A 14,715-nucleotide genomic window follows, 5' to 3' on the forward strand; every position below is an offset into this window, starting at 1 on the left:
TTTATTAAATTGATACTTTGTATTCTTCCCATATTTTCAGAGAAATGAAAGTAAGAATGAGTCATATTTTTACAGCAATACTTACATGATTTAGCTTTTTCAAAATTTCTATTTCTGTTTCAACATCGAGAGCTGGATCCTTGGATAAAGGGAATAACATTAAATTTTGTTAATAATAATGACAGTCAATATTTAGAAAACAGTTACAACTTAGTTGAGTAAAAGCTGCATGAGTTCCACACCCAGTACTACTCATACAGACAACTCAAGGCTTAGAGGTGGAAGAAATCACTCACCTAAAATCACCCTGTGAAGTGCCTGGCAAATAGTAAGCATTCATTAAATGGATAGGTGCTATGCCAACCTCTTTTAAATAGTCATCTTACAGAAATCTCATAATCCCAAAATGAACTTGGGTTCTATATTTATCCCCATTTCACAGATGGAGTAACTGAGGCTCAGAGAAAGGAAGCCACCTGCTCCAGTTCTCACAGCCAGAAACAAGTGTGCTTCTATTGTTCTCACACTTACCTGGTAAGCTCGCTCTTTCTCTCTCTCTCTCTCTCTCTCTCTAAGTTTTTATTGGAATTCCAGTTAGTTAATATACAATGTAATATTAGTTGTAAGCTCTGTCTCTCTGGCTGTGGAATTCTTTATACTCATAAAAATGATACAGCAAACAAAGACAAGAGTTATTCAATTAACTTGTAAAAGGAAAACATCAAGCCAAATTTCCTTTTTTTTTTTTTTTAAGATTTTATTTATTTACTCATGAGAGACATAGAGAGAGGAGCAGAGACATAGGCAGAGGGAGAAGCAGACTCCCTGTGGGGAGCCCGATGTGGGACTCAATCCCAGGACCCCAGGATCACGACCTGACCTGAGCCGAAGGCAGATGCTCAACTACTGAGCCACCCAGGTGCCCCCAACCCAAATCTCTAATAACGGAGAAGACACAGGTTCCAAGTTACTACAGGCTAACATATTTCCTGAGACACCAATGAGAGTAAGCATCAGGGGACTGTAGTTGCTCTCCACTGCAATTCCAAAAGGATGAATCAAGTTACTCAGCCTCATGGGCTACACCCTCCAAAACGAGGAGGATATAGAATTACATATTTATGTAAAATGGACTTCAGCTAAGAAATCCAGATGTTTAATTTTAAAAGCCTGCCTCTTCCTGTAAGCTGTTAAACTCATTACCAAGTCAGGGCGTACTCTGATGATAGAGCAGTCTAAAAGAGTCCAATCTGATTTAAAAGATGAAATTAAGAAGTAAAATTTTACTCCAAGTCATTAAGAACCTGGTAGGTATTTTCCTCCCCTCAAAACGGGAAAAAAATCTGGAATCACAAGGGAAAAGGATCTACAACAAAGTGACCACATAAAGGAAATTGCTCTTGCCATGTGAGAATGGCATTGTCTTTGGGGTGTGGGTGTGGGAGTATCGATCTTTAAAGAATGTTAAAGTATAATGGCCAGAAACAGATGGCCACAAAGGAAAAAATGATTAGAGACCTCACTTTACATTACTTTGTTGGATCATGTGTTAAAACACCAGTACATTTGACCATTTCACCAATGCAGTAAATACATATTAGAGAAAATGTAATAAAATGAATGGCTACTATACAGAGACTATTAAATAATTTAATTCAGATTTTTAAAAATCTGTAGATGCTAAGATAGTCACTGTTTTGTTATCAGGAAGGGCAAAGAATTAGAAATGTAAATGATCAGAGCAATGGGTGAATAATTATAGTAAAGTTCATGAAATAGAGGCTCAATCACCAAAAAGCATCTATTAGGGGAAAGTTTATGCATTAATGCTCATAAGGAAAAGCAGAATACAAAACTGTATATACAATATGATTTCAACCATCTAAAAATGCAAATCTGTATGAACAAGCCCTAGAAGGAAACAGAAAACTGGAAACAGCTGTGGAATTGCAGTGGTAGGGATATGGCTGAGTTGCTTTTCCCCCCAATTCCCTTTTATGTATTGTTAAAACTTGTAACACTGGGGTGGAGGGGGTGGGGAAGACACGGAATGGAACTTGGGACACAGGACACTTTGCTAGGTATGTTATTATGTATAACAAAATAATTTTGGAGGGATCCCTGGGTGGCTCAGCTGTTTAGCGCCTGCCTTTGGCCCAGGGCACGATCCTGGAATCCTGGGATCAAGTCCCACATCGGGCTCCCAGCATGGAGCCTGCTTCTCCTTCTGCCTGTGTTTCCTGCCTCTCTCTCTCTCTCTCTCTCTCTCTCTCTCTCTGTCTATCATGAATGAATGAATGAATGAATGAATGAATAAATAAATAAATAAATAAATAAATAAATAAATAAATAAATCTAGTTCATAAAATATATATATATTTTTGGAACCAAACTATTGATCAGTAAATTTCTAGGTTAGCTGAATATGTTTTAAAAAAAAATGGGGTGAGGGGCAGATAATCTTTTTTTTTTTTAAGATTTTATTTATTTATTCATGAGAGATAGAGACAGGCAGAGACATAGGCAGAGGCAGAAGCAGACTCCCTTCAGGAAGCCCAATGTGGGACTCGATCCCAGGACCCCGGGATCATGGCCTGAGCCAAAGGCAGATGCTCAACCACTGAGCCACCCAGGTGCCCAAGTGAGAGATAATCTTCAGCAGACTCCACACCCAGCATGGAGCCCAAAACAGAGCTCAATTTCATGACCCTGAGATCATGACCTGAGCCAAAATCGAGTTTGGATACTTAACCAAATGAGCTACCCAAGGCCCCAATACTCAAAATTTTTCAATGCTGTTTAATACAAATTCACATATGGGGCACCTGGGTGGCTCAGTGGTTGAGCGTCTGCCTTCAGCTCAGGGTGGGATCCCGGGGTCCTGGGATTGAGTCCTGCATCAGGCTTTCCTCTCTGGGAGCCTGCTTCTCTCTCTGCCTATGTCTCTGCCTCTCTCTCTGTGTCCCTCATGAACAAGTAAGTAAAATCTTAAAAAACAAAAAAACAAAAAAACACTCTAAAACTATTTGGGGACATTAAAAAGTGTTAAAAACACTGAGCATCCACCAACAGAGGTACTTACTGCCTCTCTCTCAGAGCCAATAGCGAACTTCCTCTTGCTGATGATTTTTATGGCTACTTTCTTACATGTTTTCCTCTCAAAAGCTAGCTTCACCTCACCACAGGCACCACTACAGAGAGAAACATAAGATGATCAATTGTCAGAATGATTTTAATCATGAGATCCATCTCCTGAGCTGGCCTCAACTATAACAAGTTAAACACCATCCACCCACAACCCTTCCATTGTCCCTGTTTCCAGGGGACAACACAGTGAAACCTCACCAATGTAAAATGTCAAGGGCATAAGTGAATGTGGATCATCCGACAGCACTGAGTCAGCTCCAAATTCCACCTTTTGAGCTAAGAAATACAGACTTAAGTCTTATTGGGACCCCAGAAATTTTCTGAAATTCTCAGAAAGACACCAAGAACAAATAAGAGGGAAATTACTTATCCTAGAGTCAGAGAAACATGACGTAGAACAAAGTCCTAGATAAAAATGAGTGCCTGACACAAGTTACAGTAAATAGCATCTGCAAATGAATTACTTTCATTGATATATTCTTTCTTATTTAAGCGAACTACACAAGTAGTTGATGCCATGAATTTCACCATAAATAAAATCACAATACCTAAAAAAAAAAAAAAAAAAAATACACACACACACAAGTATTATACAACCCACTTGAAGCAAACTCTTAAAGATTTGTAATTAATTGGGATACTATAATGGAGAAGGAATAATAATCAGGATACCACTCAAAATACAGGTAACCTAATGGGCTCTGTTCTCCAAAGCTTGGGTCAAGTGAAGGTAATTGCTATCCAAGTATCCATCGCTTATTACATGCCCAAAGTAGACTATAATTATTGTGACTTTGGAGTGGGATGATGAGTTTGCCAAGACATTTTTTAAATTGTGAATTGTATATATATATACAATTCACAATATATATATATATATAAAATTTACCATATTAATCATTTTATTTTTTTTTAAGATTTCATTTATTTATTTGAGAGAAAAAGAGCGTGCAAGACAGCATGAGCAGGGGGAGCTGGGGAAGGGCAGAGGGTGAGGGAAGCAGACTCCCCGTTGAACAGGGAGCCCAGTATGGGACTCAATCCCAGGACCTTGGGATCATAACCTAAGCCAAAGGCAGATGCTTAACAGACTGAGCCACCCAGGCACCCCATTGTAATCATTTTAAAATGTACAATTCAGGGATGCCTGGGTGGCTCAGCGATTGAGCATCTGCCTCCGGACTGGGGTATGATCCTGGGGTCCAGGGATAGAGTCCTGCATCGGGCTCCCTGTAGGGAGCCTGCTTCTCCCTCTGCCTATGTCTCTGCCCCTCTCTCTGAGTCTTTCATGAATAAATAAAATTTTTTAAAAAATTCCATTCAGTGGCATTAAGTACATCCACAATGTTTTGCAACCACCAACTCTAACTACAGAATTTTTCCATCAGCCAAAATGGAAACTCCATCCCCATTCTATGCTGCCCCCAGCCCCTGACAACCACTTATCTGCTTTGTCTCAATGGATATGTCTATTCTGAATATCTCATATCAGTGAAATCACACAACATGTGGATCTTATGTCTGGCTTCTTTGACTTAGCATGTTCTCAAGGTTCAGCCATGCTACAGTATGGATCAGTATTTCGTTCCTTTTTTTTTTTTTTTTTTTTTTAAGATTTTATTTATTCATGAGAGACACAGATAGAGAGGCAGAGACACAGACAGAGGAGAGGCAGGCTCCATGCAGGGAGCCTGATGTGGGACTTGATCCTGGGACTCCAGGATCACGCGCTGGGCCAAAGGCAGATGTCAAACCGCTGAGCCACCCAGGGATCCCCTATTTCATTCCTTTTTTAAAAAAATATTTTATTTATTTATTCATAAGAGACAGAGACAAAGGGGCAGAGGGAGAAGCAGGCTCCCTGTGGAACAGGAGCCCAATGCAGGACTCAATCCCAGGACCCTGAGATGACCTGAGCTGAAGGCAGACACTAAGCCACTTAGTGGTTACCCAGGTGCCCTATTTCATTCCTTTTTATAGCTAAATAATATTCCATTGTACTGATATATCAGTTTGTTCATCTATTCATTTGTTGATGGAGATTTGGGGTGTTTCTACCTTTGGGTTATTGTGAATAGAGCTGCAATGAACATTCATGCCTAAGTTTTTTGTCTGAACACTTGTCTTCAACTGGGAGAGGGGGAGTCATATATCTACAAGGGGAATTGCTGGGCCATAGGTTATTCTATGTTTAACTTTTTTAGAAACCAAGAAACTATTTCCCACAATGGCTATACCATTTTACATTCCCATCAGTAGTATACAGAGGTTCCAATTTATCTGCATCCTCACAAACACTTGTCACTTTCCGTTTCCTTACTATGGCCATCCTAGTGGCTGCAAAGTAGTATTTCATTGTGGTTTTGATTTGCATTTGACTAATGATGCACAGCATCTTCTCATGTGGTTGTTGGTCATTTATATATCTTCTTTGGAGAAGTCAATTTAAATCCTTCGCCCATTTGTATATTGGGTAGTTTTTCCTTCTGTTGTTTATTCTGAATACTAGATCCTTATCAGATAATTTGTAAATATTTTCTCTCTGTGGGTTGTGTTTCACTCCTTTGATAGTATCTTGATGCACTAAGGTTTTTAAATTTAATGAAATCTAATTTATGCATTGTTTTCCTTTGTAGCTTGTGCTTCTGGTGCCATATTTAAGAAACCACCACCAAATCTAAGGTCATGAAGTTATCCCTGTTTCCTTCATATAGTTTTATAGTTTTTTTTTTTTCAGGAATTCTTTTTTTTAATTAATTAATTAATTTATGATAGTCACAGAGAGAGAGAGAGAGAGAGAGAGAGAGGCAGAGACACAGGCAGAGGGAGAAGCAGGCTCCATGCACCGGGAGCCCGACGTGGGATTCGATCCCGGATCTCCAGGATCGCGCCGTGGGCCAAAGGCAGGCGCTAAACCGCTGCGCCACCCAGGGATCCCCAGTTTTATAGTTTTATCTCTTCTGTTTGATTTTATTTGAGAGAGAGAGAGAGAGAGAGAGCACAAGAGTAGGGAGGGTCAGAGGGAGAAGCAGACTCCCTGCTGAGTGGGGAGCCTACTGTGGGGTTGATCCTGGGACTCTGGGACCATGACCTGAGCCAAAGGTAGACACTTAACTAACTGAGCCACCAAGCCACCCAGGTGTCTAGGTTTTTTTCCTTTTGAGTTAATTTTTGTATCTAATGTGAGATAACGGTCCACATAACTATTATTTTTTAAACTCTGCTCAAAACACTTTCCAATTCCCCTTCTGATAAAGCCACCTTCTGCCTGAGAAATCTTCCGAGTCAATGTAGCTCTAGTGGAGTATCTATAATAGTACCATGAGGCGGACATGTAACCAAAATTGAGCCAGTCAAGATTTCCCCTGAAATTAGATGCTGATGTTGAGAGAGAAACGATTCTTTCTGTGGTGGTTTCTAGAAGGAAGAAAACATGAATGTAGGGCCCCTTGAAGCCATTTTCCTGCCTCAAAGAGAAAGCAAATCTATAAGCAACCAATAGTAGCTAAATCAATAGATAAGCCAGAGCCCTAGTAACACTTATAAGAGCCCTAGAAAGAGGCAAAGCCACACAGATAATCAGAACTCAAAGAGTGAAATAAAGGCCACCAGGCATAGCAGATTTCAAGTATGAACTCAGTAAATTTCTTTTATCTCACGTGAGTTAAGTTTCTGTCACCTGCTAAAAATTAAGAGGATTTGTGTTGAATCCTCCCCTAGGGAAAATAAGAGTCCCATACATTTCTTAAGGGCAGGCACAGGGACACGTGGGTAGCTCAGTGGTTGAGCATCTGCCTTTTAGGGCCTAATCCCGGAATCCAGAGATCGAGTCCCACATTGGGCTCCCCGCACAGAGCCTGCTTCTCCCTCTGCCTATGTCTCTGCCTCCCTCTGTGTCTCTCATGAATAAATAGATAAAATCTTAAAAAAGGGGGTGGGGGGGCAGGCACAAATTTCACTGTAAACTTCCAAGCACCTATGCAAATATGAAAATAGTGAGTAACTGAATTTAATAGCCATAAACTAAAATATCTCCCATAGATGGTCATAAAGAGTACACTGTATTTGATTCTATGTGGCAGGAATATAGGTGATTATTTCCTTCTATTAGTTCCTACTTTCATATTTCCAAATATGTTAAAAGAAAGGCCTTTGGGGAGGGAGAGTGAAGGACATGATGCAACGTGGTAAAGGTGTCCCTAAGGAAGTGTTTCTCAGGGTATCTGGCTGGCTCAGTTCGGAGGGCATGAGAATCTTGGGATCATGAGTTTGAGCCCCATAATAAAACCTAAAAACCTAACTAAGTGGTTCTCGAAGTAGTTTTAGGCAACCTCCAAGGGACCCCAAGATGCTTGCAGGGTGTCCACAAAGCCTAAACTATTTGCAGAAAAATACTAAGACATTATTTGCCTTTTTCATTCTCATTCTCTCATGAGCATACAGTTTTCCAGAGGCTATATGGCAGGTGACATAACTGACCAAACAAAGAAGCAAATATCTATCACGATCTAGCCATTTTCTAATAAGCCAGGTATCAAAGACATTTGCAAATCTGTGAAATAATGCCTCTTTTTAAAAATATTTTATTTATTTATTTATTCATGAAAGACACAGAGAGAGAGGCAGAGACACAGGCAGAGGGAGAAGCAGGCTCCATGCAGGGAGCCTGACGTGGGACTTGATCCTGGGATTCCAGGACCATGGCCTGGGCCGAAGGCAGGTGCTAAACCACTGAGCCACCCAGCAATCCCCAAATAATGTCTCTCTAATCACTAATCTTTATTTAAAGAATTATTTTGTACTAAAAACATTATTTTATTTTATTTTAGATTTATTTATTTGAGAGAGAATGAGTGGGAGGGGCAGAAGAAGAGGGAGAGAATCTCAAGCTGACTCCCCACTAGGAAACATAACTCAGGTATCAATTCCTGGACAGAAATCAAGAGTTGGATGGTTTAACCAACTAAGCCACACAGGCACCCCCCAAATATTATTTATCTTGACATAAGTGAAATTTTAATGCATTAATAAATATTAATAATGTCTCTCCACTTGAATTTCTAATACAATTAATATCAATAGATTTAAGCCATTTGAACAAAAGCTCTTTGGCATCCTCGGTAATTTTTAAGAGTCTAAAGGTTCCTGAAACCAAACATTTTTGAGAACTTTGCCTGACTCCATGGTTAATTCCATTTCACTTCCCAAGATGTTCCTAGGATTTTGGGAAGGCAATAAAAATGTTCTAAAACTGATAGTGGTAAAGGTTCCACAACTCTGTGAATATATTAAAAATCGTTAAATTATACACTTTGTATCGGTGAATCATATGGTATATGACTAACAACTTTTTTAAATTATTTTTTTTAAGATTTTATTTATTTATTCATGATAGACCTAGTGTGAGAGAGAGAGGCAGAGACACAGGCAGAGGGAGAAGTAGGCTCCATACCAGGAGCCTGACACAGGACTCTACCCTGGGACTCCAGGATCATGCCCTGGGCCAAAGGCAGGCGCTGAACCGCTGAGCCACCCAGGGATCCCCTTAAAATTAATTTTTTAAAAAATTAATTTTTAAGTGATCTCTATACCCAACGTGGGACTTAAACTCACGACCCTGATATCAAGAGTCACATGCTCTACCAATTGAGCCAGTCAGATGCCCCTGTGAATAACTTTTTAAAAGCAGCTTTATTGAGCTACCAAAGTTAAAATTTCTTTTTTTTTTCCAAAGTTAAAATTTATTAAAAAAAAAAGTATTCATTTGAATTGATCATTATCAAATAAATCAATAACATACCTATCACAAACAAGTGCCCTACAAATATGAAGTTAATGAATGTTACAAAACTAGGAAGAAGAAACTAATCAATAACAAATGTTTAGGGGAAAAAATGAAGGGCAATTTCCATAATAACAAAAAAAATTTACCTTCCGAGAGTTTTTGACATGATGTATTCGTCTCTTAATTCCTTAGGATAAACTGACTGATCATCTACAGTCAGATCAAAAAATACAAAAACTAAGGGAAAAGGGCAGAAAAAGTCTCATTAATTCATTTGGTAAAGAGAAAATAAAATAGTCCTAAGATTTAGTGAACATATGGAATATAAGACAATTGTTTTTAATTACATTTAACACCTAAGTCTAAAATGAATTATTTAGCCAGGCTAATACATGTTATGAAACCCAAGGAAAATAACAGTGAAATCTCATTCCGCAACAGAAATACACAGCATCATTTCACTATAGAGCAGGAAATCCATCCATATATATATATATATATATATATATATATATTAGTCTTATTCCTTGACTTCAGAATATTAATCAATTGCAACTGATATAAAAGGCCCATGCAAGATTAGTTCCTGCCTCAGTGCGGGGCGAGGGGGGCAACCATGCAGATTAGCATAAGCCCAGCACCAAAAAACAATTAGTTTTAGCCTTAAAAAAAAAAAAATGTTCTAAGCAAATACACATCCCAATAAGATTAGACCACAGGTCATCATCATTTTCTCTTTGCCATTTATATACCTCTACACGTCTGGCATTTTATAGTGCAAACCATGTTGAACCTACTTGTAAAGTTAAATAAATAGCATTTTCCCAAAAGTCACCTTATTTCTCCATTATTTGAGCTGTATCCAAGAAAAAGAAAGAATACCCTACTCATTAAAAAATTTAACATTCCATGTGGGCCAAGGCTGCAATCAATTATCAACATTTCAATTCCTCAAAATCGATGGTAAATATAATATCTTAAAAGAGTGAAATTTGTTAAGACCCTTGAGTTTCTCATATTTCAGGCAGCAACAGGTTTCAACTTCCCTGGGGTAACCTTGAGTTCCACTCAAAGGCACAAATCTGAGCCACCTGAGTGTGCTTCATTCCACGCTGGTCCGCATGAGACACCTGTGTAGTGAAGGAAACCTGCCAATGAACCAAGATACAACTGTTTCTCTATGCTTGTGGGTATTTATGACTCTGGATATTCCAGTGGCATCTAAGAATCTGGGAACTTGAGGGGCTCTGGAGAGCTATTTCTCACAGATGTCAAGGTCTACTTCAAGAGCTGCAAATTCAGTTGCCCACAGAAGCCAGGCCACGTACACAAGGAAGGCTGCGTTGAGTGTAAGACAACGTGGAGCAGTGAGGACTTGAATGGGCAAACACAAACCATGCAACTAAAACAAAGGCAGGCTCTACTGAGCACTGGCCAATCCTCCAGTTATGGGATTATAGGATCAGTGTGGCCAGACAGTCTACCTTTTCAAAGCAATCTGGATTTTTCACATTCAAGTACAAACAGCAAATGCCTAATAAAATGTCAATAAACTGAATGCAATCTGCAGAGCACCAGCCTGATCTATTTCGATTATGGCCACCTTTAGCCCAGATAACACCTCTGTTCAAAGCAGAAAAGGTGCCCCTTGGACAGACCAACTAGGAAAAGGTGGCACACAGCTTACCAAGTAAGACAGGCCAAATTTCAATACTTGGTTGTCATCTCCACCAGGTGCTCTCAAACAGCAAAACTTTATGCAGCTGCCCTGACTATAAGTATCACACATAGAAAACACGAGTCAGAAACAGGGGAAAATATCATAAAATGTGCTTTGGGATGCCTAGTATAGCCATCATGCCCAGATGCCAGTTTGAAGACTGCCTACATGAGAATCACCTAAGCAAGAATTTTTAAATCCCTGGGACTACTAGACCAGGATCTGTGAGACAACACCTGTGAGCATCTATATTTTTAAGGTGTTACCCACACACTCATACATTCTTCCCAGTCATTCAACTCTCATGTAGTTTTGCAAAGTTCTGCGGTTGTTGTTCTTTTTTAATCAAAGAAATGAGTGTTCCTCCTGTCCAAGGATTTAAAATCACTGTGAGATTACGTTTCACTCTACAGGTTTTTATTCTTTCTGTGAATGACAACTGTTCATTTTAGATGTGATACTAGTAAAATGTTAGGAGTGGCTGTTCATAAAATGCTGCCTGATGATGACAAGAAACATCAATCAGAGAATAACCACGTGGCATTTAAGGTAGAAACTTTAAGCTGAGATTCTTCCAGAAATACCCTAATGCCTGGCAGATAAACGAAGTTCAATAGATATTTGCAGCAATTAAGGAAAAGAAGGAAGGAGGGAGGAAGGGAGGGAGGGAGGGAGGGAGGGAGGGAGAAAAATTCATGGCCTAAAACAACTCATTGACACCTAAAACTGATGCGGTGTAAACTGCATCAATGAATGAAGAACCATCTTAAGCAGTACCATTCAATTGACAGCATACAGCCTTAAACAAAACTAACCCAATCAATTAAACCTTGGAAAATCTGCCTTCATAGAAATTTTTCATTAATTTAAAAATGTACCTAAGTCTGCACTGAATCCTGAATACAAACCTTCTTACTTTATCCAAACCATACTCTGCCAAGGGCACAATGTCAATTTTCCCTTTATAGGAGAGGAAAAAAAGATCCAGTAACCAAAAGATAATAATGTTACCTTTATTACTCCATACTGAAAGTGCAATTTCAGAATTGTTATTCAAAGGAAGGCGTCTTCCTTTCCCTACCAGCTCTCTATTTACAAAGGTTCCATTCCCACTGTGATCTTCTATGTATGCGATGTAAGAGTTTTTAGGACCCATTTCCTAAAATAGAGAACATTTCATTTCAAAGTTTTAACAGTGGGGAGTTACAGTGCTAACATATCTCAGAGTGGTGATGACATTACCAGTTCTCCCAAATATACAGATTATTTGTCACCTACTCTGAAAATCCGAAAGTGCTTCTTGCTGTAAGTCCGGTATTTATCTGTTCTTTTCAGCAATGGCTCATCAAAGCAGTATTCACAGCTTCTATCTCTCCCAAACCAGTAGTTGTCATTAACACACTCTGAAACACAAAAGTACACACCGGAGTGCTGTCGAATTTCATGCATCAAACACCTTTAAAAACTGCTCATAAAATCTAATTGTAGAAAAATAACCTAAGAAAGCAATTAAGCTTACAGATATCTTTTTTTTTTCTTACAGATATCTTTATCAGAGTTTTACATGAATAAAAACGAGGAGGGAAGAAGAAAACAATTTTCCAGTGAGTTTAATAAATTATGGTTTATACATAAGTATGAATAAGCAGTCATTAAAAATTCTCAGTTATTAATGATTTGAAAAAACACTTATAATCTAATAACTTCTACCAATTATCCTCTTGATTCTTCCCATCGTACTTAGTATAAAATGTGCCCTCCTCCCCATAGCAGGATAGATAGATGCTCAGGATAGGATCTCACACTGCTTCCCTCCTAGCATCACCTTGTACTACTCCCCTTGATTACCCAGTCCCACAGGTACCTTCCACTGCCCCAAATATGCTGGGGGCACAGTGTTAATGTCACAATACCCTTGGTGGCCTTTGCAGTCTCTGTTCCCAGCTACTTCAATAGCCATCTTACCTTTGCCTGGACTCAAATTATCACCTTTCACTCAGCTTTCTGTATAAGCAGACTCCTATGTTATCACCCATTATCATAATGACATCCTGCTTTGTGTCCTACTAAATATGGACCATGACCAGAAGTTATCTTGATTATTTATGTATTGTCTCCCCACACTCCCTTGTTAGAACAAACTCCAGGAGGGCAGGCTTGGTCTCACGTGTTACATAGTTCCAGCACCTAGGTCATGAATATAGTAGGCAAGTAAATGGTAATAGAAAGACCAGACAAAATATTAGCAACTCATATCACAAAGTTGTAATTTCTGTAATATCTGTCAAGTTACTACAAATTTTAAAAAGACAAACAATCCAGTAAAAACTGTGTAAAGGATATGAAGAGGCAATTTACAAGACAAAGAAATACAAATAGCTGGGCAGTCCCAGTGGCCCAGCGGTTTAGTGCCACCTTCACCCTGGGGCATGATCCTGGAGTTCCGGAATTGAGTCCCACATCAGGCTCCCTGCATGAAGCCTGCTTCTCCCTCTGACTGTGTCTCTGCCTCGCTCTCTCTCTGTGTCTGTTATGAATAAATAAATAAAATCTTTAAAAAAAATAAAGAAAGAAATGCAAAAGCTCAAACATAAGAAAAAATAACCTATCTTGATTATTCAATACAAGAAATTTTAAAGGCAAGGGCTGCCTGGCTGGCTCAATTAGTAGAGCATATATAACTCTTGATCTCAGGGTTGTGAGTTCAATCCCCATGTTGGGTGTTGAGATTACCTAAAAATAAATCCTTTAAAAAAATGAAATCAGGGGATTCCTGGGTGGCTCCCTGGATGGTTTCGCGCCTGCCTTTGGCCCAGGGGCATGATCCTGGAGACCCAGGATTGAGTCCCACATCAGGCTCCCTGCATGGAGCCTGCTTCTCCCTCTGCCTGTGTCTCTGCCTCTGTCTCTGTGTGTCTCTCATGGGTAAATAAATAAAATCTTTAAAAAATAAAATAAAATAATAAAAAATAAAATAAAACAAATGCATGAACATGTACGCATTTAACAAAAAAAAAAAAGGAAAAAAAAAAAGAAGAGGGCAGCCCAGGTGGCTCAGCGGTTTAGCGCTGCCTTCGGCCCAGGGCCTGATCCTGGAGACCTGGGATCTAGTCCCATGTCAGGCTCCTGCATGGAACTTGCTTCTCTCTCTGCCTGTGTCTCTGTCTCTCCCTCTCTCTCTGTGTGTCTCTCATGAATAAATAAGTAAAATCTTTTAAAAATAAATAAATAAATCTTTAAAAAAATAAGCAAAGATTTACATATTATAACATTGTGTTGGCAAGAGGTATCAAGAAGCTATTAACCTTATACATTGCCAGTAAGAATGTAATTTATACACCAAATATAATTTGGAATCTAGTAAAGATAATTTGGTAAGATCTATCAAAATTACATATGCAACCACTTCACACTGATGAAAATAGCTTTAACTTTTTTAAAAAAGGAAAATAATAAGTGTTGGCAAGGATACAAGGAAATCAGTACCCTCACATACTGCTGGTGGGAATGTAAAATGGTAGAGCTACTGTGGAAAAGTTTGTCATTCCTCAAAAAGTTTTGTGTGTTTTTTTTTTTAAGATTTTATTTATTTATTCATAGAGACACAGAGAGAGAATGAGAGGCAGAAACACAGGCAGAGGGAGAAGCAGGCTCCACACAGAGAGCCTGACACGGGACCCGATCCAGGGTCTCCAGGATCACGCCCCAGGCTGCAGGCGGCACTAAACCGCTGCGCCACCGGGGCTGCCCTCCTCAAAAAGTTAAACATAAGAATTGCCTTTTGACTCAGCATTTCCCCTCCTTGGTATATACTCAAAAGAACTGAAAAAAGGTACCCAACAAAACTTTGTATACAAGTATCCATACCAGAACAGTTCACAATAACCAAATGATAGAAACAATCCAAATGTTTCTTGCTAGATGGATAAAAAATTGTGGTATTTACATATAATGGAATATTATATCCATATAGTAGATTTATGGATATAAGATCAAGAGTTGCATGCCCTACTCACTGGGCCAGCCAAGGGCCCCTGTAGTGAAATATTATTTAGCCAAAAAA

The 14,715-nt window shown here is 39.1% G+C and overlaps 1 protein-coding gene across 12 annotated transcripts in view; it reads right to left on the bottom strand.

Moving 5' to 3' along the window:
* The window catches only part of CHEK2 (checkpoint kinase 2), a 93,823-nt gene that overhangs the window by 21,177 nt on the left and 57,931 nt on the right, over window positions 1-14,715 (bottom strand). For 8 of the 12 annotated variants that reach the window (XM_077874172.1, XM_077874170.1, XM_077874168.1 and 5 more), the window contains 5 exons: window positions 11,931-12,055; window positions 11,664-11,811; window positions 9,079-9,169; window positions 3,083-3,191; window positions 86-139 (listed from right to left, as the gene is read on the bottom strand). In XM_077874172.1, the coding sequence (XP_077730298.1) occupies window positions 86-139; window positions 3,083-3,191; window positions 9,079-9,169; window positions 11,664-11,811; window positions 11,931-12,055 (527 nt within the window). Of the gene's footprint in view, window positions 1-85; window positions 140-3,082; window positions 3,192-9,078; window positions 9,170-11,663; window positions 11,812-11,930; window positions 12,056-13,067; window positions 13,180-14,715 lie in introns of all 12 variants that reach the window. The other 4 variants (XM_077874176.1, XM_077874173.1, XM_077874174.1 and 1 more) reach the window with 2 other exon arrangements.

Source organism: Canis aureus, chromosome 27 (assembly GCF_053574225.1).
Source record: "Canis aureus isolate CA01 chromosome 27, VMU_Caureus_v.1.0, whole genome shotgun sequence".
NCBI lineage: Eukaryota > Metazoa > Chordata > Mammalia > Carnivora > Canidae > Canis > Canis aureus.